The sequence below is a fragment of the Sceloporus occidentalis genome, unplaced genomic scaffold, assembly GCF_023333645.1.
Source record: "Sceloporus occidentalis isolate IW3139 unplaced genomic scaffold, rSceOcc1.0.p SCAF_37, whole genome shotgun sequence".
NCBI classification, from domain to species: Eukaryota; Metazoa; Chordata; class Lepidosauria; order Squamata; family Phrynosomatidae; genus Sceloporus; species Sceloporus occidentalis.
In genome coordinates, this window is record NW_028317017.1 from 6,978,782 (window position 1) to 7,002,166 (window position 23,385).

Below are 23,385 nucleotides of genomic sequence, written 5' to 3' on the forward strand. Positions count from 1 at the left end.
TATTCCTCTGAGATTAGATTTAGCAGAAGAAAATTATGAAGTATTTGTAAGTATGGTTGTGTGGGCATAAAAAGTATGTTGCAGATGAAAAGGAAAAACAGAAGAAAATAAAAAAAAAAAAAAAAGACAAAAAAGTGGTTTGCGAGTGAATCACTGGAAGCATTAAGAAAAAATGTGAACTGCAGATGTCTAAAATACAGTAAAAACTCATTTGTGGATCACAAGACCTGTATTTTAAACCATATATTTTTGCCAGTCACACGCACTTAGTTTGGGTGCATGAAAAACATCTGGCGTATTCAGAGGAAGAATTATATACAAAACAACAGCCCAGTGTTTGATAAAAAAAACAAAACATAGCAACTGGGACCGAAAATGCTCAGAAACAGTCTTTTTAGACTATTTTTTTTATATGAGCTAAAGACAAATATGTTACTTAACAGGTTATTCATAATTTATAGGAACCAAAAGACATAACACGATACAGTGAGTCAGTTCAAATGAAGAAACAAAAAGAAAGAAAAGGAAAAACAAAAAGGCAAAAATAAATATGCTGGAATTTACGAGATATTTACAAAACGGTCGTTGGAGGCAATTCATTAAATGGTGTAGAGTAACGAGATGAGACCTCAACTTTTTAAGTATGCATTTGGACAGACTCTTATACGAGAATAATTACGAGATTATGAGAGTTTCCATTTATTATTTATAACCAGTGGATTAACGGGCGGTGATTTGGTGATGGATCCATTTGACTCTGGGAAAAAAAGCTAAACCAATATAGAGAGAATTTACTTTTTCAAGATATTCAAGTATTCTACATAGGTTCCCGCAAATATGGAAAATTAGGAACACAACATACTTTCCAGAACAGCATTTAGGAAAATTAGTAACTGTGAAACAAGAGCATTAAAGAAACAAACCTATGTGGGGAGGGGGTAAGAAAAATGCCTCAACGAGTGTGAATTCTATTCAGGATTGAAAGCTTTTTGGGCCTTTTTCAGGGCATGAGTTTCCAAAAAACATAAATCCAGCTATATAAAAACAAATTCTGCTAACCCCCCCCCCCCATATAGAGCAACAAGCAGAAAAATGTGGGCTAACTCTAGCCGTTTCTGTGCAGCGCCATCTGCTGGGGACGTCACACAGCAGCGACTCTCCACATAAGGAATAGCCAAAGGGCTCTCTTCCCAGCGGAAATTAGGGCTCAGAGCTGGCATATTTAGTTCACAGCAGCTGGAGAACAGGTTAGTCGTCCCTGGTTTAATCCCATTACCAAACCGAATCACACTTTTTAATCGGCCTTCTCGGTATACTCAAAAGGTACAAAGCACCCGTGTCACATTTTAAAGAAGCAAATTAACAGTAACCGGGACAGCATTGTGCATTTTGCATTTCTTTGGGGGGGATATCTCTACCTGAAGAAGGTGACTCCCTCCACTAACATTCAGCCTACAGAGCCAACAAAAAAAAAAGACCCAAAAACAAAAAATAAAACAGGACAGGCGAAAATATTATATTATACATATGTTTTATGCTTTGGAATTGCAAGTAGTAAAGAAGATAAAGAAGGAATGTCGATTTTCAATTCATGAATAAGTCAAAAGACAATCTCTATGCGTGCATTCAATTCCAGTAACATCCGTAATAATTACGCACAAGCCCTACGTTTGTAGTTTATATAAGATAGCTACATAGCTAGATAGATATAAACATTATAAGGCAGGCCTAGGCAACAAACATTGCAGACGAGAAAATAAATGATCATGAATGCAAGTATATGGAGAATTGAAAGATATGGTTAAAGGGACAACGCAGCCTTTACATGCACTTTCATGCTTACGATGGTGTGGTCTCCAGTAACATTTCCCTCTTGCCAATACATGGAAGGAGTCATCGGAATCCTCCCTATACGTTTCCCCGCAGCCCGGATGGGCCAGTGCGCACGTTATACTCAACGTCAGTCGGCTCAAACGCTCGCTCATGGAAGTATTACAGGTGGTCTGAGGCAACTCTACACACAAAGCGCCCCATTAAGTTAACGGGTGCAGCATAGTAAACAGAATGCTCTTTTAATACAAATTGCCTCTTTATGAACATGTGTAAAATATTATTTTTTTTAATTAATAAAAACGATGACATTATTTCGCTGATAACAGGAGTACATCAAAACGTATTCACCGAACTCTCCAAGAACAATGTATCCCAAGGAGCTTCCAAAGACACCAAAAGCAAAAAGTAATGCAGTCAGTGAAAAGGCAGCAAATCACGCAGGTGCCGGCGCCGCTTCGCGTTCCATGTGCTGCGCATGTCGGGGTAAACCAAAGGTTGCCGTAACGCTTCTCACTTGAACTATTTTAGTAGGTAACGCATGCAGCCTTAAATGCGTGTTTAACACAGCTTTGCCTTATTTCCCAATAGAAGCGGCCTTGACAGCCTCATTAGAAATAGCAGCTCACATAATTCATGAGGGACCAATGTGTTGAAATGAACAGAAAGGGGACTGCGCTCAACCCGATCCTAGCAGCGTTTCTCCTTTTAAATGGAAACTTTAAAAAAGGACAGGGGTTATTTACTGATACATAGCGGGAGAAATTATTTTAACGTTAAAGGGTTAGTAAAGAAAGCTGGGGCAGATGACTGTTACGTTAAGAAATACATGTCTAAAAATGTCTGACGCCGCTTCCCTTTAGCCTTCTCTAAAGTATTTCTCCGTGAAACGCTCTGTAGTGAGCCCTAGCTCACTGTGTAAAGTTAACACAAAATATGTGCCACACACAGCTTTTCTAACAGAGCAAGGATCTCCCCCTCGCCAAAAGACACGCAGGATGTCCATGTGGAGATTTCTTCTCACATTATAAAGGTGTACATGTGCAGGTGTGGAAGCGGGTCCTTTTAAATAACTTCTCTAATGTAAATGTTTTTTGCAGTACACCCCCCCCTCCTTAAATCAATGCTGCGATGTTCATTTTATACCAGGTTTTTAGAACATCTGGTGTTGGTCCACCTAACGTAGTCCATGAAATGTAACGTGGTCCACGTGATCTGTCAGGTAAAGATAGAAAACCAAGTGGATATGCATTTTCGGCGGTTTCCTAAAAGTCTTCTTAGAACATAAAACCGGGTTTAAAAAGAAAGATAATGTCATTCCCCGACAGCCCTCCTCTCCAATGTTACGTCAGCGCAAAAAGAGCTCGCTGAACGCCCCCCATCAGCCAGCGAATGCACATTAAATCAAAACGCAGAGCCTTACTATTACGGTAATAGAAGTAACCGAGTCATTACTTTTCAAGTACGCTCTTCATTCTTATTTGGATTCTCTTAAATGCAGGGCTGGCCAAACCCACGGTGACTTTAGGGGAGAGTCAGGAAGGCAGACATTCACATAAATCTATAACAAATACTATACTAAGATTAAGCAGCACAGAGAAATAAACGTCACATGGCTAACAGGCTCCTGGACGTATCCAACCCTGAATTCATAAATTGGTTTTACAAATGGTGGGGTAAGGTTTTGGTTACTACAATAGGTAGGAAAAATGGGCAGTTGTTCTTATCAACTGTGAAATCCTAAATAGCTGTAATTAGAAACAGTCTCATTTGAAGAGACTACACGGATGAATCCCCTCCTCTTCCACTCCGAGCTCCCACTCACTTTATCTCTAATCACTATTATTCCGACTGCGACCACCACTTTGGCATTGTGTCATTTTAATCCACTCCGAAACCTTCATTTTGATTTCAGAAAGACCCCACATTTTTCCTTTCCTACCTAATGATGGGTTATGTGCCGGGTGGTCTGCTCTGCAAAGGGAAAACCGACCGCTTGCAAGAAGATAATTTCACACGCGAGTATATTGTGCCGTCTCCAGAGATCATCCCGAAGATATGGAAACCAAGAATTCTCCAGGGTATTGTTTGAGGGATTCATATTATCTGAAGGAAATGCCGTAATCCCGATGGAGTGCCTCACATGCCATATCTGGTGCATGTTATTACAGTGTGTATATATATATATATATATATATATATATATACACTATACATCTGCACACTCAGCAGTCACAATATATAAATAACTGATGACAAAGCGAACTGATAAAGCCCCACGAAAAGTGGGAGGAGGTTGGAGAGTTTATTACAGTAATTAAAAGGTTAGTCCTTGGAGGATCACATTTTCATATTAGCAAACGTGAACCTTGAAGCACCGAGACGCTGCAACCAAAAAAAGCCTCAGTTATTTCATGAAATCGTCGTCTGTTTGGGTTTATATTATTAACTCATAACTATATAACAATCAAGCACTCTTCTATACTGATTTTACAAATGGATGCGATACATTTATTGGTTTGGGCAGACGGAACCGTCTTCAAAATAAAATACTTGTTTTTTTTTGGTTGGTTGTAAGGTAAGCACCAAACATTAGCGGTTTACAATTCACTAAACCATGGCAACGCAGCAGTGTCAACACATACACTTTTTCTTCTTTAAAGAAACAATAATTTCACACCATAAATATCCATCGTCACTGTACAAACCCCAGGGAAACGCGAGTATCTGCCACGCGCACGCGATGTAACCGGTGTGTCCTGTCATTCATCCTATATGTAAATAACACGATTTAGGGGGAAAGGGCAACACAACAGACTATACAAACCACAAAATTCTACAGGCGCGGACGGGTGAAAGACACTATTGTTTCAAAGTAAAACTCAATTATTTCTGCTGTGTGGAAGGGACTGGATGCCGTTTGTGTTTTTATTGCAATAGCTGCCAAAATAAGCTCATTTACATGCAACTCCTGTCAAAAGGAGAGCGAGAGTGCATTTGCCATTCTCCTTGTATGTTGTTTGCCATTCTCACTCTATACGTTGCGTGCCGTTCTCACTCTATACGTTGCGTGCCGTTCTCACTCTATACGTTGCGTGCCGTTCTCACTCTATACGTTGCGTGCCGTTCTCACTCTATACGTTGCGTGCCGTTCTCACTCTATACGTTGCGTGCCGTTCTCACTCTATACGTTGCGTGCCGTTCTCACTCTATACGTTGCGTGCCGTTCTCACTCTATACGTTGCGTGCCGTTCTCACTCTATACGTTGCGTGCCGTTCTCACTCTATACGTTGCGTGCCGTTCTCACTCTATACGTTGCGTGCCGTTCTCACTCTATACGTTGCGTGCCGTTCTCACTCTATACGTTGCGTGCCGTTCTCACTCTATACGTTGCGTGCCGTTCTCACTCTATACGTTGTGTGCTATTCTCACTCTATACGTTGCGTGCCGTTCTCACTCTATACGTTGCGTGCCATTCTCACTCTATACGTTGTGTGCCATTCTCACTCTATACGTTGTGTGCTATTCTCACTCTATACGTTGCGTGCCGTTCTCACTCTATACGTTGCGTGCCATTCTCACTCTATACGTTGTGTGCCATTCTCACTCTGTATGTTGTGCTGTCGATGTTTTAGCTTTCCAAATATTTCAAAAGATGAGGTTGTGTTTACACGTAAGTTGCACATGAAGGTGACAATACACAAGATATCACAGGGTAGGCATAGATAAGAAGGGGTTAATTATTATTTATTTTTTTTAAATGGGTACAAACGGCACATTTACATAAACATGCCAAGATATTGGATCTATGTTGCATTCATTTTTGAAGAAGTAGAACTCCTATCACCCATTTCGTAATTCTGGCTGAGAGTGACAAGGGTTGTAGTCCAGAATTCCACTTTATATCCCACCTGGGAACAAACCGCTTTCCTCGCTAAACATACCCTACAGTACAACCGGAGCGCGACGCTAAATAATCCCGCGCATGCGAGTCTCTGCCTGTCGCACGGAAATAACTTGCTCTGGAAAATCATAAATAGAGAGGCCGTAACGGGGGAAGTGGCCAGGAATACACATTTATTCTAAATTGTGCTTAACATTTAAAAAAAACTGGTGTATGTTTTGTTGGGTAGTCAAGAAATGTCCCGAGACACAGGCCGTAAGACCGCAGCAGGGGCCGTGCAACGATTTACACTCACAGATCACACACAGCATTACGTATCTACGCTGCTGAGCGCCTTTGGGATTCACGACTGAAGTACAACGACCCCAAGAAAGAAAATCGAGACTCACATATGTATCGTTTCATTTGGAAGTGGATTATAACGACAGACCAAGCATTCATGCTCATGGGATCTGTCATCACCTATATATTTTTCCATACAAGCAAACCCAGGTTTGGTCTCCAGGGTATCCAAGGAAGAATTTGTAAGCAGAGGGGATGCTGCTCGTTCCCTCTGTGGGTTCTTCCAGATGTGTTCAATATAAATATACAATATTTTATCTTCTGCATCCGGCACAGAGAGATACCCCTCGCTATAAATATATACAGAAAATGTCCCATCAAAGTGTCACGAACCGTGCTTTCTAACGTTCAGCTACGATGCCTGGGTCAGGAAGTCCTCTCTCTCTCTCTCTCTCTCTCTCTCTTACACACGGCGGAAGAGCCAACGTGAGACTGCTGAACGCCCGACACCAGATCCTAATGGGAAGAGACACCACAGAACTGGGTGTCCTCACAGCTCGCCTACCTTTACTCTATGGTCGTGATTTATGCCATAACTTGTAGGCCCTGGTTAAGGTAACATTAACTTTTTTGTCTCACTTTCACAACTATAAAAGGCCAACACCTGAAACGAGGGCCGAGTTTGCCCTGAATAGTAAGTAAGGTTGTGTGTATAAACTCCTGTGGCCACCAAGTCGGTGATCAGGAACAGCTCCTCTATAAGCGCATGAATATGGATATGTATTTTAGGTGAACGTGTGAGCATGTTTGGATAGTAATGGCTGTACATCGCGCATGTAGATCTACATATCCATAACGTGTATTAATAGTTACAATTATAGCGGATAAGACAGCATACATGGTGCTAGGATTCTATGTATTTTTACATGTACTGGGAGCTTTATTGTTCAGTATGTGGTGTTCAACTTTGCCGGAATTGGTACGATTCATAGCAATCCAGTAAGGAACCGCGCAACCAACAAAAAAAGATGATGCAAGAATCCGGCGCGATCATCGCTTACCGCGTTACCTCTGGCTACATCTGAAGCCTTTCATTTACGAGCTGAGCTCTAATTACACTTGTTCACCGAGACGTAAGCCATGCCCAGTATTAAGCATGGACTGGGAAAGCAATTATAAAACAAGAATAGGAATAGAAAGGCAAAAATAAAAAATAGGGAAGCATACAGCCAGCATACAAGTGGTAACTGCCGACAGGCTGACACCCACTAACCAGTCTTATCGCGCTCGGACAGCCGCTGAACACAGAGATAACCTGGAGCCCGACACTCCTGCAAAGAGGTTTGCGGCCCTCGAACTACCAAAGCTTTTGTCTGTACAGTAAATATGAAGCAGGAGCAGAATAGCAGAAACATAAAAAACCTGTTTACAGCTCTAATGTCAGTGAGCAGCCCCCTGTGTTTTTGCATGCATATAACAGGTGTTCACCTGGCTGGCTGAGAGACATAAGAGTTGCACTCCAACTACAGCCATAGTTTAGATCTGCTCTAGAAACTAAGCTGGAGCCCTTCTGAATACGGAATATCTGGTCATGTATGAACCATCCGACAAAGGCATTCAAATCTTTCTAGTAAATAAAATCAGAATCTCACATAATTAAAGAATTATTGCGAACGACACTTGGGATGATGTTTCTAGCGTTGGGTTTAGTTGCAGAAATGTTAAACTCAGCAGAGTAAGTGAAAAGCACTTTTATGTGCAAAATACAGAAAAAGAAATCCAAAGAAACTTTATACAGATAACTAAAATACTAGAGGGTGGGTTCTGAACAGGGGACAAAATTCACTAAAAGAGAAAAAGAAGATGTCCGTATGAACAATACACAGCACGGTCCCTGAAAGGGACACATCTACATATCATTTGAAGCAAACTATAACACCGTCTCTACGAGGATATACGCAATGCTGATAATTACAAATGTTTTTCACTCACGTTCCCCCTAACGGAAAAAAAAGAATCACGAGGACAAAACACGGCTTTAAATAGACGTATGAGGATAAGAAAACCTCGAGGCCTCAATATTTGGCCGATCTGCATGACTGTTACGCCTCCACTTCAAGGTGAAATGGAGAGCGGGTGACCTCAGGACAGGTAAGTGAATAATTTAAACAAGCAACTCATGACATTAAAGGGGTTTTCCCCCAAAAAACTGCCTCGAGTGAATGTCAAGTTTGCAATGCAATTTTTGGAGCTATGAAAGGCAGAGGCTAAAAGCCGCCATTTTTTATTCACACATCTTGTCACCGGAATAAACCACTTGGTGCAGGGGGAGGTCTGTTCTAATTTCAGTTTAGCTATGTTTCATTGTCACGAAACGCATATGGGTCAGCCAGACAATCAGTAGCGAAAGAACCAGCTGTGTATGGGCCCTTCAAAGATGCTTGGGCCCCGGGTATCCCAATTTGCACCGTGGTGAAGATGGCCCTAATAACAAGAAGGAGGGGGGGGGGGGAACGGTTCCTGCCAAAGGTTAATTTTAATTAACTGTGCAAATGAACTGCATTTTACTTATTCCCTTTAAAAACCAGAGCAAATCGGAGTAAATAAGGACTCCTGGGCTCCTGTCCCGGCATGCTCTATCCAGTGTACTGGGGTTAAAAAGGAGAAATAAACTGATTCTAGAGAGAAAAAAAAAAATCTTGTGTAGTCATTTAATACAAAAAAAGGAAGGAAATGAGACATGATAAGACTGACTGGGCCCGAAATTGAGACATCCCCGGTAGACACATTTTGGAGCTGACAAAAACAAAAAGATCATGTGATTTAAGGAAGGCTTTTGGATTTAGCAGAAAATTTACCTTTTCATCTTAAGGAAACATCGGAGGTTCCCAAAGTTTATCTAATTGTAATTCAACTATATCCATTTACCTTATTATAGAAAATGCGCTCGGCACAGGGGAGTTCTCTTTGCAAGGTTCTTAAGTCTTGTAAATTACACAAAGGATAACAGAGTAGCAGATCCATGCTATGCAAGCCAAACAACACATGCGCTAATAAACACGATCATCCTTTACATCCATACAGCTCCAGTGGTCGATACACTGCGTATAACATCAAGACGAACTCGGTAATCTAGAACACCGGATAACACAAGTTACAGGTAGACTCGTCAGCTTTGCGGACCATGGCTGAAGTGTACGAAGACCGATTCACATTCACTGCTAGTCTGCCAGCAGCACGACCACGGATAATGAGCACAAAGTAACGGGCAATGTTTTGGTAGTAAAAAAGGCATAAATACCAATGTGTTTTTTCACTACGGACAAAGCAGTTGCCGGCGTGTTCGGTGTGATTCATTCAGATGGTAGTGAGAGGAGGGCTGTAGCTTTTAACAAGATACTTCAGATGTGTTATAAACAGACAATGGGATATTGAGGATCGACCGAGGCCTTGCGTTACGCAAAGTTATACAATAGTAATATCTAATGAGAACTAAAGTATATATTGTTAGATATAGTTGCATATGCTTCCAGAGGGGGGGGGGGGCACGTCTCCTGGAACACGTCACCTCTGCCTTCTACACCCGTATGTCACTTAAGGCAGAATGCCAGAGGACAAAAGCTTATAAGTGATGCACAGTTAATAACGGCTATGAGATCCTTATTAGAAACTCATTATCACCATATATCAGCTTTATGACTGCAACATCAGCATTTAATGAGAGAAAATATTCCTACAAAACTGGTTTTCCATTTTTATCAATGAGTTGAAGATGACATTGGCTTCAAAGGGGAGAGCTTCCCTGTTAGTGATTGGCTGTTTAGGCAGGGGGGTGCATGTATTTACAGGCATTCATCTTTTCTGGGATTGTGTGTTCCTCTAAGGAGTATGTTGGAACAGAATATTGAAAATGAACATAGGGGATATCACATGGAAGTTTTTATTTAAATGGTCAGAAATGCATTGTGCATAAACTATTTAGTTATTTATAAAGGACAGATCACCTACTGAAGTTCAAACAGGGATGTAAAACATGTGACTTTTCTGCCTTCCGTGCAGCACGCGGATTGACTTCTGGGTGTTTTTTTCCAGGAGAAAGCTATAAATGCATTCATGATAATAAACTAATGACGCCCCATCGCCTGATGTAAAATCTGATAACGCTTACACTACTCAAGTCACATTTTTTTTCCCCTTCAAATACACAAACGCCTCGGAGGTAGCTAAACAGATGTCATTTAAAAGCCATACTGTAGTGTTTAACATGTGAAATAAATAGTATAGTTGTGGCAGCTGGTATATAATTGAGGGGGCAACTGCTTCACTTTTTTGAAAAGCAGAGAAACAATTAAAAATAAAAAGACATTTTAAATTACAAAGCGGCCCCTGAATTCCAAGAGGTAGCACTATCAGGAATACGTCTATGCACGCAGTTACACACGCCAATTCCCAAAGCAGGGTTAGGAACCCCGCAGCAGCACGTTCTGCCACCGACAGCGTAGCCCGCTGGGTAACACACACAGCTTGTGAGTGACGCGCCAGCTCTACATGGGGTTTCTCACGAAAAAATTGTCTTATTGTTAAAGGAAGGAACATTAAGCTAATGTCAAAGACATTGCTCTTTTTTTTTTTTTTTTTTTTTAAGCGATTCTTATTTGGTTGGCAATTTTGTTAAAATATATTATATATATATATATATATATATATATTTTTTTTTTTTTATATGTTTCTTTTGTTGTAACTGTAGGGAAGTTAGTCGAAGTAAGTTGGCTCAGCTACAAAATAGCCAAGAGTGTCAGCTAGTCAGACCAGGTGATAAAAATAAATACGATTCTAAGCTATCTAAATGAAATATTTTTGTCTATTACTATCTATCTTCAAGTCAAGAAACAGTGAAAAACACTATTTTGCTGGTTATTTTTCATGTTTTTTTCATAATAACATTTCCCTACATTCATTATCCAACCCAATTCTGTTTAGTGAGGTGGAAAAAATAAATATTATTCAGATACCCAACTAGTTACCAACATATAACTAGAATGGAATTAAAGGTTGTTGGAAGGCAAAGTATTTACTCATTAAATGGAATTCAGTAGACAGTTGTTAACACTCTATACCATAATAGTTAAAATACACAAAAACACTCACACTGACAGAAAAGAGTCATAGCTTTCAGCCGCCGCCAAACATTCCGAGCAAATCTGCTGACTGAAACTTTCTTAAAAAAAAAAAAAAACCAGAAAAAAGTGAGTCTCAACAGTACCAAATTTCAAGAAGCTACATAACCTTGTTTGTTTGTAGTAGAACCTCAGACTACAAGCACATCATTATTAACCATTAACACATTACATTTTAAGTCAAGGTCTAATACATCGGTATCCATATAATCCAATGAACATATCGTCTCTGGGCGTTTATGAATTACGAGTGACAGTTGTGACCAGGCAAACATTTCACTTTTTTTTTCCCCTCAGAATTTCTGCTTCGTACGCAACTTTCAAAACCTCTCTGAAAACCCACCTGTTCAGGGACGCGTACAACGTTTCTTCCCAAAACTCTCAGCCAACATCCTAATAGAGCCATCTGGCTGACCAACAACCTCTACAGATCATCCTGACTCGACCAACTCGTTCCCATCCAAACAGTCACCTCCCCTCAACCACCGACTAGATTGTAAACTCGCAAGAGCTGGGCCCTCTTCTCCTTTGCACCAGTTTGTTATTGTATGCGTTATTGTATGTGTTATTGTATGTGTTTTGTTCTACTGACTTTAACAGCGCTGTGGAACCTGTATTTTTCTGCATTTAAGGTTGTATATTTTTGGCGTAGTGCATACTTGCAGGTTGTGACCAAACCTTAGGGTTGAGCAGCACCTCCGGCCTTAGCTAGGTGTTTTTGGAATGGAATGCCCTGAATTCTTGCTTTGTTTAAAGTAATCATGTCTCACTCAAGCTTTTACAAGCACCAAGCCGATCGTCACGGATACACATTTATCATTAAAATACGGCAGGCTTAATTGCAGTATTTCCTATATGCTTTCATTAAAAGTTTTACTTTCTCACTCCAGCTGTCGTTTAAAGTGCCTATGATACCCGGAGTGTCCCTTTAAAAACTAGATCAGGAAATCAGACGTCGAGCCATTAGTGTGGAACGCGTTTGTCCATCGTGCTCCAGTACAGCTGGACATAGAATACAGAACGCCCCCACGTGTCTCATATACACATATACAGCTGTGCATTGAGAGGATTACGCACCTACCGATACATTTCTATTTCTGGGCTCCAATAAATACCAGGGTTTAAGCTGAGCTGCTTTTTTGACTTAAGATTTTTTCACGCAGTCAGCAACTTACACCGGGGCGCGCGCCGTAATACCAAAATACTGGCAGAAGGAGCCGATCATACGTAGTGAACTCATAACTGAGCTAATGCAGGCGGCAGGTAACAAGAAATATACCTATCCACTTATCAGGATCCCCGTCTTATACTATGCCAGAGAGGGAGAGGGAAGGAGGTGCGCATTTGCTTCCTACTGTGCTTCTTCGCCTGGTTTAAGGCCAAATTGTTTCAATTCTGCTAAACTTCACAGAAAGACATTACAAGGAAAGGGGAAAACGGCTGGAATAAAACACAGAAAACAAACACGACGACTAAACGCTACAGTAGAAAAAGACTGAGGTTCTTACACCCGTAAAGGGTTAAACAGAAGAGGGTTTACCTTGCAATGTGCTGCAGAGAGCGAAGGCCAAAAGGATCTCTTTATGGCTACAGCACCTAAATCATGATTCATACGAGCATACGATGATGAGGAGCCAAGTAGCGATTATATCTAGTCGTTAGATGAGCAGGCAGGCAAGAAAAGGGACAGAAAGAGGAAGGAAAAAACACAAAAACTTTCCTTTTCTGCTGACTGTGATTTGTATGTTACATTAGACATTATATAATAGTGCAGGATGCTACAAATTATCTTCATATTTTGGGTTCATTCCTCTTTAAAAACTTCAAGAACAACCTTCCTTGAATGAACGTCACTGCATCACATTTATTACATAAAAAACCCTAATTCTAAACACTGTTCCCAGCACAAAAGCCCTTCCTGGAGCATGAGCCGGAAAGCACAGGGCATCGCACGGAAGTCGTGACCATCTGTTGGGGGGAGTTTGTGTAAACAAAGCGAGATTCTGGGGGTGTCAGAACACACATTCATACACTACCCAATAACATCTACATAACACAGTATACCAATCATACTATTTGCATTAAGACCGGCAGTCTCGACAGTTTGGTGTTTTTTTAGGGAATGGCTGTTCCATTCTTCTGCAATTGTCACCTGGGGGATGCCTCCTGCTGTCAATCAAGCGAGTGCAAACCAATCAAGTCATTCACTGCCTGCCTTTTCCGCTTTTGTAGCTGGTTTATGTCGGTGTGCGTCAATGTGCGCACGGGCATACAGCGGGAATGCGCACGGGTATGGGGTCAGCTGTAACATGAACAACAAAAATCCCAATGCCGCCATTCTTTGTTTAAACGTATATTCACTAGTTACAGCACTGACAATATAACAGTATTTTAAATCTTGTAATATTATTAAGACAGCTTTCTGTGCTTTATTTTTGATTTGCTATCACACATAACATTCTGTATATCAATAGTGTTCTTTGAATGTTATGTACAATTTTAAAGTAAAAGGATACCAACTTACAATAAGTAGAGGGGTGTTAACCATCGTTTAGATGGTTTAGAAGTTAGGAGCCAGATAGACACATGTGTCACAGCTGGATTTGTTGCTGGTACTCCCATAGAGATCAATATAAAACAGAGCAGAGAGGTAAGAGCCAAGTCTATGGCTGGGGGGATACTAAGGTTTGTCAAGCGCTATAAGCAACAAAACGAGCAACATTGGGAAAGGAATACAGTTCCTGACAAAATACCTGTGCGCAGACTCCTCTTTCACTCACCAAACTCTGTCGCCATCTCTTGCTATGTATGATTGGGTAAACAATGGGGCTTCTCTATGGAGCACGCAATCCAATTCTACGACAAAGTATCATCTCCTTGCAATAGTACACAGTAGTGCGAGGAGAAGCATTCTTCACACGTATGACAATTGCCGTGTTAATCTTGTCTCTGCCTTTCAGTTTGTCTCCACTACACATCATGTAATATAGATTATTTGTTCTGTTAGGCAGATCCTCTAAACTTACTACTACAAAGCAGTGTTTAGCTTTCAGTGTATAATCTACAAATAAATAAATATATATATATATATGAGTCTATATATTATATATACACACACAGTATGACTGCAGACTGGATGACTACATTGCCTTTAACCTGCATTAAAAACCTAAGCAAGACAGCAAGTCCGGTTATATGGCCAATATGAGTAAGAAAGAAGACGGGAATTGATCACCTCCGCAGCATATTTTATTGCTCTTAAACTGTCTATTGGCATTGTGTATTTTTTTTAAAGGACGTTATCTCTGAACTTTCCATTAAGTCTTTCTCAGATAAGAACTGCAAAGAACACACTTTTGGGAAGCCATCAGGCTAATCTTAAAGCCTTTTTTCAATCCAATAGAGCAATTTTAACCGTTCAGTAGATAAAAAAAAAAACAAAGTCTAAATGTGATGTTTACGGCAATAGTGTGCTTGCATGATGATATACCAAAGGACACATATATTTACACTACGGGTAACTAGCAACAAACAACCTATAAACTTAAAAGAGTACCTTGTTTGTAAAAACAAGCAATATTTTAAAAGGTAAAATCTCAAACTTTATGATGTTACATGAAATCTAGATGTGTGTAGAGCTGCAATTGCTTGTAATACGGTAGCTACATATCAGATGAGTCTCTTTACACATCCGCCAGCTCCTGCACATTCCCACTAAGTTGTGCCGTTCTTTCCAGTAGAGTGGAGCAAAAAAAAAGAAACCCGAGCAGCGTTTGAGTGGAAAACTGTACTCTGTGTCTGCCCTCTGACATCATGGGTTCAGTAAACGAACCTGTTGAGTAGATGAGTGAAAGCGCATGGAAACAGTCACAGTGCCCCCCCTCGCAGCTGCCTTGGGTAGCGAGCACACTACTGCCCCTGTCAGCGCCATCAACACACTGAAAATAAATGACTGAAAGGAGAAAGGGCCTAGCAGCAGTACATTGCTCCAAATACACATTACTCAGAATATCCCATGTTACAGCGATCGGTAGTCCCTTTGCCCCTGCCCTGCGCATGTGTTCTTCCAAACCATGCCTATGTTAAAGCACTTAAGATATGCTCGATCCAGGAGATTAGTGGAGCTGTAAAACGTGCTAGGAATACCAAGTGAATCCCAAAATTGCACCAAACAAATAAAAAGACATTAACCCCTTTGCCTACACAACCACAGAATTTCTGTTTTTAATGGCCGTTACTGAAGGTTATACTTTCCTGATGAACTGCGCCCCATATGCACTCGGAGTCTCAAACAGTAGCTGTTTCCATGCCAAGGTTTTTGAGTTGCGCATAAAACCTTTGTGTGTCTTATCATCCCTTATCTGCTGGATAAACAGCAACTTTTGGGTGTATTGTGATACTAAAACAACAGATGTGTTTGTCTGGCTGAGCGGAGAACAGTAATGAAGATGTGTCAGTAAGACACCTCAGACTCTGCCGAGACAAACTTCATGCTCGAGTTCTAAAAATTCTTATTTGTTTATTTCATATTTGTTTAAAATCAAACAAAACAGTTCAGAGGAAATTAGTCTTGTGGAACGTGACTCGGGGACTCTGTGCAGAAGAGAGCGCTACAAATGAGACAATTATCCAGTGACATCCAGGACACATTATAACTATTTAGCAAACAAAAGTTTCCTTTTTTCCCCCTCTCTCCCTTAGTATTCAGTTACCATCTTCACCAGAAAGTGCCCCCTTTATGCTTTTACACGTTATGTTTACAAACACAGCTTTGTTTCACAGATCCAGCAATACAAAGCATTGATTCAGAGAGAATACCAATTATCTCACCCCGAATCACATAATAGACGCAAACCTGTCCCCTGAATCTCTACTAAATCATGCATGGCAGCCGACGGCATCGCGGAGAGAGACACGTGACGCGGCGTTTACATCGAAGGGGACGCCTTGGACGAGAGTTAATGTCAGATCTCTACACGTCCAATCAAACATTAGAAGTACGAGAATAATCAAACGAAACCAGTCCGCAGATTTCCACGAAAACGGCCATATTCCACCCAATTACCCCCCCCCCCCGCAATAAACACAATTATTTCCTCAAGCTCCTTGAAAGAAACAAAGAAGCGTTTGCGGATTTGTGGGGCGGATTTCTATTGCCCCGAGGCAGGTGTTTGAACTTTTATGAAAGATCACAAGGACCGGCTACATATTTTAAAAGAACAAGATTATTTTGATTAGCAAGTGCAAATCTACCAAGCCTGTCTGGATTTAGCTTCCAATATATAGATTTATCTATCAAGTAGCGTGCTTATTTTTAGCCAATGACAAGAAAAGTCTTAGACTGTTTTTTACTATTATTATTATTATTATTATTTTCCCTTACAAGGATGAAAATTCTGTAAATACTGCCCCCCCCCCAAAAAAAAAGTACTGGTATTTTTGCAGATAAATACACTAGGATAAATGGCTCTCTGGCTTTGTCTAATCCTGAATGGATCCTTACGCAAAACCCCAAAATATTAGATACATCTGTGAGCCGTTTACAATATAACTGGAAGAAAGTGCGCGCTCGCTGAAACTCAGATATTTATTCTTCAAACACTTCGAAGGGAAATCAAACCAAACGATGCACTTGGGCTCGTAACACAAAATACGCCGGGAAACAAATTTAATCAACTTGTAGAATTTTACTAAGCAACCACTTTAAGAGAGCTACAAAAGATGACCGTTTCCCCAAGTTTCAAGAAAGGACTCTCGCACTGGCAAAATAAACTGTCAGTTGGCTCTTATCTGGGTTTAATCACTAACCTGGGTGAATGAGTGTCTTTACTATGACACCTCAGTTAACAGTACTATTTAACTATTACCGTATTTGCTTGATAAAAAGACAAGGTTTTTCTCAGAGCAAATGTTCTGAAAAATACCCCTCGTCTTATAATCGAGGTAATCTTTCTAATCAGACCTCAAATGAGGTCTGACTATGAGACTAAGATCCAGATCCCCTGCAGCGCTGCAGGGGACCTGGATCCTCCTGTCCGATAACCTCAGCTGCTGCCGGCACTTACACCGGGTCGTCTATCACCGAGCGCCGGTGAAAATGGCGGCAGCAGCGGGGGTTGTCTACGCGCATCGCGCATACCTTCCCTGACTGCCAGAGAGCAGAATTCCCCGCAGTTGACAGCCAACAAATATCTGCTCGATGGGCGCAGACAACCCCCACCACTATGACGCAGCACCGGCGTCACATGACCTACCGGTGCTCATAGAAGTTCCGGTGGAACACTCACTGCCCCAACCAGACACCAGGGAGTCAGAAGCACAGGTAAATTGGGGGGTGTTGTATGGGTGGCATAAAGCTTTTTTGGAGGCAGAGTGCCCCATGATACGCCACTCTGCCTCCAGAAATGCCTTATACCCCTTTTATATGCCACCCTGTCCCATGAAATGCCTTTTAACCCCTATATGCCAGAGTGGCATATAGGGGTATAATGCATTTCTGGAGGCAGAGTGTCATACAGAGGGTTAAAAGGCATTTCTGAAGGCAGAGTGGCAAGCCTGGGGGCAGATGTGCTTAACTAGGGGGGGGGGCAGGTTGGCAAATAAAAGGAAACATATTTTTCTCAATCATGGCTTTTATTAAAAAAAAATAGTTTACATGAATTAACATTTACTGGTAAAACTTTTTTCCTATAGGATCGTCTTATATTCAGGCTTTCTTTTTTTTCCCTAAATTAATATTCAGATTTTGTGGGGTCGTCTTATAATCAAGCAAAAGTTTCAGGCAGGTGTGACAAAATGCTGTAAAATACGAATCGAGCAAATATATATATATATATATATATATACACACATACATGCATACACATATATATATACACACACATACACACACACACACAAACAAAGTCTTAAAAGCGAAATGGTATTTAACTTAAGGTGCATTTTTAACTTGAGTTTGCAATTATGATTTGCCCGCTGATCACAAACATCTGCCCCACTTTAAAATGCATTGAGCAGAGCCAAGTTATATTAACAGAAGTGGGACTGTTACATTTTAGAATGCAGAAACGATCAGAATAATGCAGAGTACTTGAAACTTAATACTGATAATACCTGTTTCCAGGATGAAAACTATCAGGAAAGACTAACGGACCTCAATACGTATAGTGTGGAGGAGTGAAAAGAGATATGATAGCAACATTTTAATACAGGGATTTAACAGGCGGAAGAAGAGTTAGAACAAGAGGTCATAGTCTCAGTCTAAAACTAGAGGGACACAAGCTTAGATGGAATGTAAGGAAGTTTTACTTTACTGAGAGGGTGGTAGATCCCAATACAGTGAAATAATTTAAAATCATATATAAGATAGGTATAAAGCTATCCTGACTCTAAGACAAGACCGAGGACTGATTAAGGTTTGAGTTTGTAATCAGGAAAAGGGGGGCAGGCTAGATGGTTGTTATCTGCTGACAATTCTACATTATCTATGTGTCTACTATTTCAATTCTGGTACCACCTGAGGCCATGGACTTTCTTTGCACTTTGAGTGACAATATATATTTTTAACCATCGAAGAGGGCTATACTTCAGAAGGGTGATTGGTACAACAGGTGGGACATGCATGCCAACACTGATCTTCTGAATGAGAGTAAAGCAGAAGTACCAACCCTCTGGATTTCTGCCAATCCACTTACAATAAAAACAAGCCTATCCACCTCATTCACAACACTTCTCGATCCACAGCGCACTTCTACAAATCCAGATTTTGCCCAAATCATCATATTTGATTCTATGCCACCATACACTACACGATAAACACATCAACCTGCAGCAGTTATATGCTAAATGCATGCTAAAGCTGTAAGTCCGCACATAGACCTTGTGGAAAAGGGGCCATGAATAATATTATGCCCATGTTATAATTTTCACTTTTGTTTGCTGGACTTTGAATTGTGCTAAACCTTATATTAAAAAGGTCATGCTGGTATTACCCTTATATCTCATCTCATTTTATACCATTGGAAGTCACGATTCGAGTTATTATGCGCTAAATAAAAAAGAAATAAAATCCTCAAACATACAGGTTTATTTTCATAAAACGTAAACAAGGGTGTACATTACATTTCATACAGCTCATTATTACACCAAGTAAAATGTCATTGCGTTCAAATAAGTGCTTGTGACTCGTCATTCAGCGGTAGGTTTCCTTCTGTATCATTTACGGTGCCGCTGGTGTACATTTCCAATGGATTTTACTCTTAACACATGAAAGCATTCGGAAACATGCACTAGGAAAGGACAATCGAGCACATGCTTAGTGACAACAAAATGAATACGTCAATAGTGATTATGTTACCTTTTAAACATACACAAAAACACTGCGCTGTTAAGTAAAATATTTGAAAGAAACTGGTTAAGATCTCTTTGCTCTCTGTAAGCTATTGAAGTTACAATTTTGAGAAGATTTGACACTCTCAGTGTTCCATTTAAACAAATGTGAGTTTACTGCTTGTCAAAAAAACCAAAAAGAGATACTAATGAGAAGATGGTGCTGTGTAAAAGCAATCCTGCACTGATTTCACAAAAGGCTAAGGACGTGCTGACTTTTCTTGCTCACCGTAAGCATTCCTAATTTGCCTGATTAGTCCTCAACAGACAGATGTAATAAACAGCATTCAGAAGTTTTCCATATCCATATAATAAAAAGGCTCACACGCTGCTACGTACCCAACATACAATAAGCATGACTCCACTCCACATTTTATACAATGCACTACAATAATGCTCCATCAGCCTCTCTGATCTTTCAATAGGGTAATTCATCATTTTAGGGGTCTGATTTCACATATTAACCCAATGATTACAATGACAGAAAGCACCTCTGTAGCAACATCTGTAGAGAGTATGCTCAATAAAGACTCAGAATTACACAGCCACCCAAAATCAATAAATGTCCAGAAACATTCTCAATCCACATACGAAACAGATTCTAAGGACCCAGGACCTTTCATTTTAAAAAAAATAAATTGACTTTAATTTAAGATGGTCATAAATGCTAAAAAAACGCAAGCCCAAGAAACTGGGCTCTGAGATTAGTGTTTGGGAAAAAAGATCCTCATATTGTAACGCCACTTCCCTCCCGCAGTACATTTTAAACATCGTGAGAATAAATGGCTTTGGAAGGTGTGAATTCTTACATGAATTTTAATAAGGAAACACCTAAGAAAATGATTGACAATCATGTTATTGTCAAATTAGCTCTGAGAAAAAAAAATGCCCCTAGTATGTCATTTAGGTTACACTACACGCAATGCACACATCAGTGCACTTCTTGACAATAATTACACAGAACATGTTCTAAAATGCAAAACAAGAAATAATTCCAAGTGTGGAGTTAATGCTCGCCAATATATATATATATATATATATATATATCTATAATATTAAATGTATGTGTGTGTGCGTGTTTATGTGTATATATGTGTTTTTAATATTTATTTGAAGTGTGTGTGTTTGTGTATACAAACACTTAAAATGAATATTCATACCCACACATACACATATAAAATTAAACATTTGATCTACTATAATTATTAAGTGATTAATGATTATTTTAAGAAAGTATGAAATGATGCAAACCAAAAAATAATAAGGTGATTTCATTTAAAGCTCTACAAAAATAATGCTGCTTGCATATAAGATCTAAACCGCATCCTGATTAAAGTAACACATGGTTTATAGTGTATTAAAACAGTGTATTAGATCATAGCGTGCATATTGTTTAGTGCACAGCTTCAGAGGACACAAGAAAGAAAGCAAGTATCCAAGAATGGAACAGCAAAAAGAATTCAAATACAAAATATTGGTTTATCTTTACGCAACAGCAAGAATAAGACAGACACACAAATTATACATCAAAATCAAGAGGAGTTATTAAACAGTTTTTTAAAAAGTATCTTGATTAATCAAACGGCCTGCAATGCACCCAAATCGGTCCTGCTTCAACCTAAAGAAACAAACATGGATCTTGGATGCACACTACCAATGTCAGAAGAAATCCCATCTAGATGTTTATGCTGAAATTCATTCAGACAAGGTTTCCTCCTGTCATAACACAATCTGTCTTCAGTGCTACATCTGGCTCGGCTGGTTACATGCAACCAAACATGTGGAACCAATTTAAATGCTATCCATACTCATTCCAGCACATTCAGGGGTGAAAAAAACCTGTATCTTTATGTCGTCCCGCAGAGGAATGAAATGGCTTCCAGCTAACAGATGTGGGTTTAAAAAATAAAGAAACAGACACACAAAAGACTTTCAGATTACTAATTATTTTTTCTAATACACTTTAATCGTGCCAGAGACCCTCACAACAAATGGAACTGCAACTGAAAAAATAGGATTAAAAGCAGGCAAAACCATGGGTTACGCACACCCCATGTGAGACATTCAGACCAGGCTTGGGATATGCTATTTAAGTGTGCCAGCCCACTGCAGATGTTACCGCTGTTGCTATAGTGTCACTTTCAGAATAGCAGCATATATATATATATATATATATATATATATATATATATATATATATATAGAGAGAGAGAGAGAGAGAGCGACAAGCTATAGATATTATGTCATTTTTGTGTTAAAAACAAAAATAGAAATGACAAAAAAAAAGGGCCGGGCTAACTGTGATAGACCATAAACTTCTTAATACCATTAACAAAATGTTATAGTTCAGAAGTGAGCTTAATTGTATAATGTGAAGAGCGTCCTTACCAGATCCACTGAATTGGCTGCTTCCTAGTGTCGTCGGTCTGGTTTTCCCACTATTAACAGGTGGGGAAAACATCTGGAAAGAGGAAAAGGATTTTGTTTTAGGTAGACTATACATCTCGATACACAGCAGCGTCCAACTTATTTAACAAACCCCCTCTGTTAGTGCAAATTGATTTATACAGAATTGAATTAACTATATTATTTATTTACCGAAATAAAAGGATTCCGGTTACGGTAAAAAAAATTTCATGGCAAAGCTTATCATCTCAACAATACAGATACTACACGTTTCATCTCTCCATAGAGACGCTTAACGAATATGCAAAAGACACCAAAAACAGACTTCAATTTTCACATGACAAACATATGGGTTATAAACAGGTAGAATCAAAACAGAGTTTATATAGGGCAGCATGCAAGGATTAAACCATTTGTCTAAATACGTCTTGTGCCTTGACGGCTAATCCGTCACCAATTTGACTACTACACTTCTAAAAAAAAAATCAGGTAAAATAAGGGGACGTAATCGGGTTTAAACCGAATTTAATTGGATTGGCGCTTTTGGGGTCAATGAGACGTCTACAACTTGTAAACCAATTGACCCCCGCAGTCTTTAAAGTGATTACAAGTTGGGAGTCTAGACATGACATCAAAGTGAAGGTGTCCAGTCCTCAGGCTGCCTGCTTGGCGTGCTCTCTTTACCGTGTGTAAGAAGTCATAAGAAGAGCCCGAAGGATATCGTACCGCACTGAAATCCAGCAGGTCACTCAACTCCTTGTCTGTTCCTATAGCGGCCATCCGCTGCTGAGGATTCATCGTCAACCACTCTGATCAGCTCCTAGGACACAGCAGAAAGCACACTTACCATCTGCATCACAACCCCCCCCTGCACTACACTGCCACCATGATCAGCCCATCTGACTCTATGATAGAGGGTGGGAGGGCGCAGGGAAAGGGATAAAGCACAGCTCTTAAAAAGTAACAACTGCCTGGGAAGTTTCAGTCACCAGCCCCGTCTCATATGGAGGAAATGGGGAGCACAAGTGACTGTTGGGATCATAACACCAGCGAAAGGAAGTAGAAGAAAGGGGAAAAATAGAGAGATGAAAAAAAAAGACAACTCAGACAAAAAAAAACCCATGAAGTGACTCACCATCGTCTGCAACAATAGAGCTGGCAAGTTTACTCTCCCTGTGCAAAACTACAAGCCCGATAAGAAGGAAGGGGCAAAGGGGGTACAGCGCTTAACCATTCCAATGCCAGGAGGCAGTGAACTCATTGTACAGCTAGCCCCCCTACCCGGTTAATTACAGCCGGGAGCTGCTGGTGCTGAATAAAACTAGTCACATTAAAAAAGCAAAGGCTCTCGATCCACTTGATGGGGGTATAAAGGAGATGGCAGAAATCTCCTCAGG

The 23,385-nt window shown here is 40.2% G+C and overlaps 1 protein-coding gene across 6 annotated transcripts in view; it reads right to left on the reverse strand.

The window, feature by feature from the left end:
- The window catches only part of LOC149297782 (transcription factor 12-like), a 96,953-nt gene extending 74,167 nt beyond the window's left edge, over positions 1–22,786 (reverse strand). For 5 of the 6 annotated variants that reach the window (XM_089488316.1, XM_089488315.1, XM_089488311.1 and 2 more), the window contains exons 1-2: positions 22,715–22,786; positions 21,971–22,043 (exon numbers count right to left, since the gene is read on the reverse strand). In XM_089488316.1, coding sequence (XP_089344442.1) covers positions 21,971–22,043; positions 22,715–22,786 — 145 coding nt within the window. Of the gene's footprint in view, positions 1–21,970; positions 22,044–22,672 lie in introns of all 6 variants that reach the window. The other variant, XM_089488318.1, reaches the window with a different exon arrangement.
- Positions 22,787–23,385: the final 599 nt, after the last annotated feature.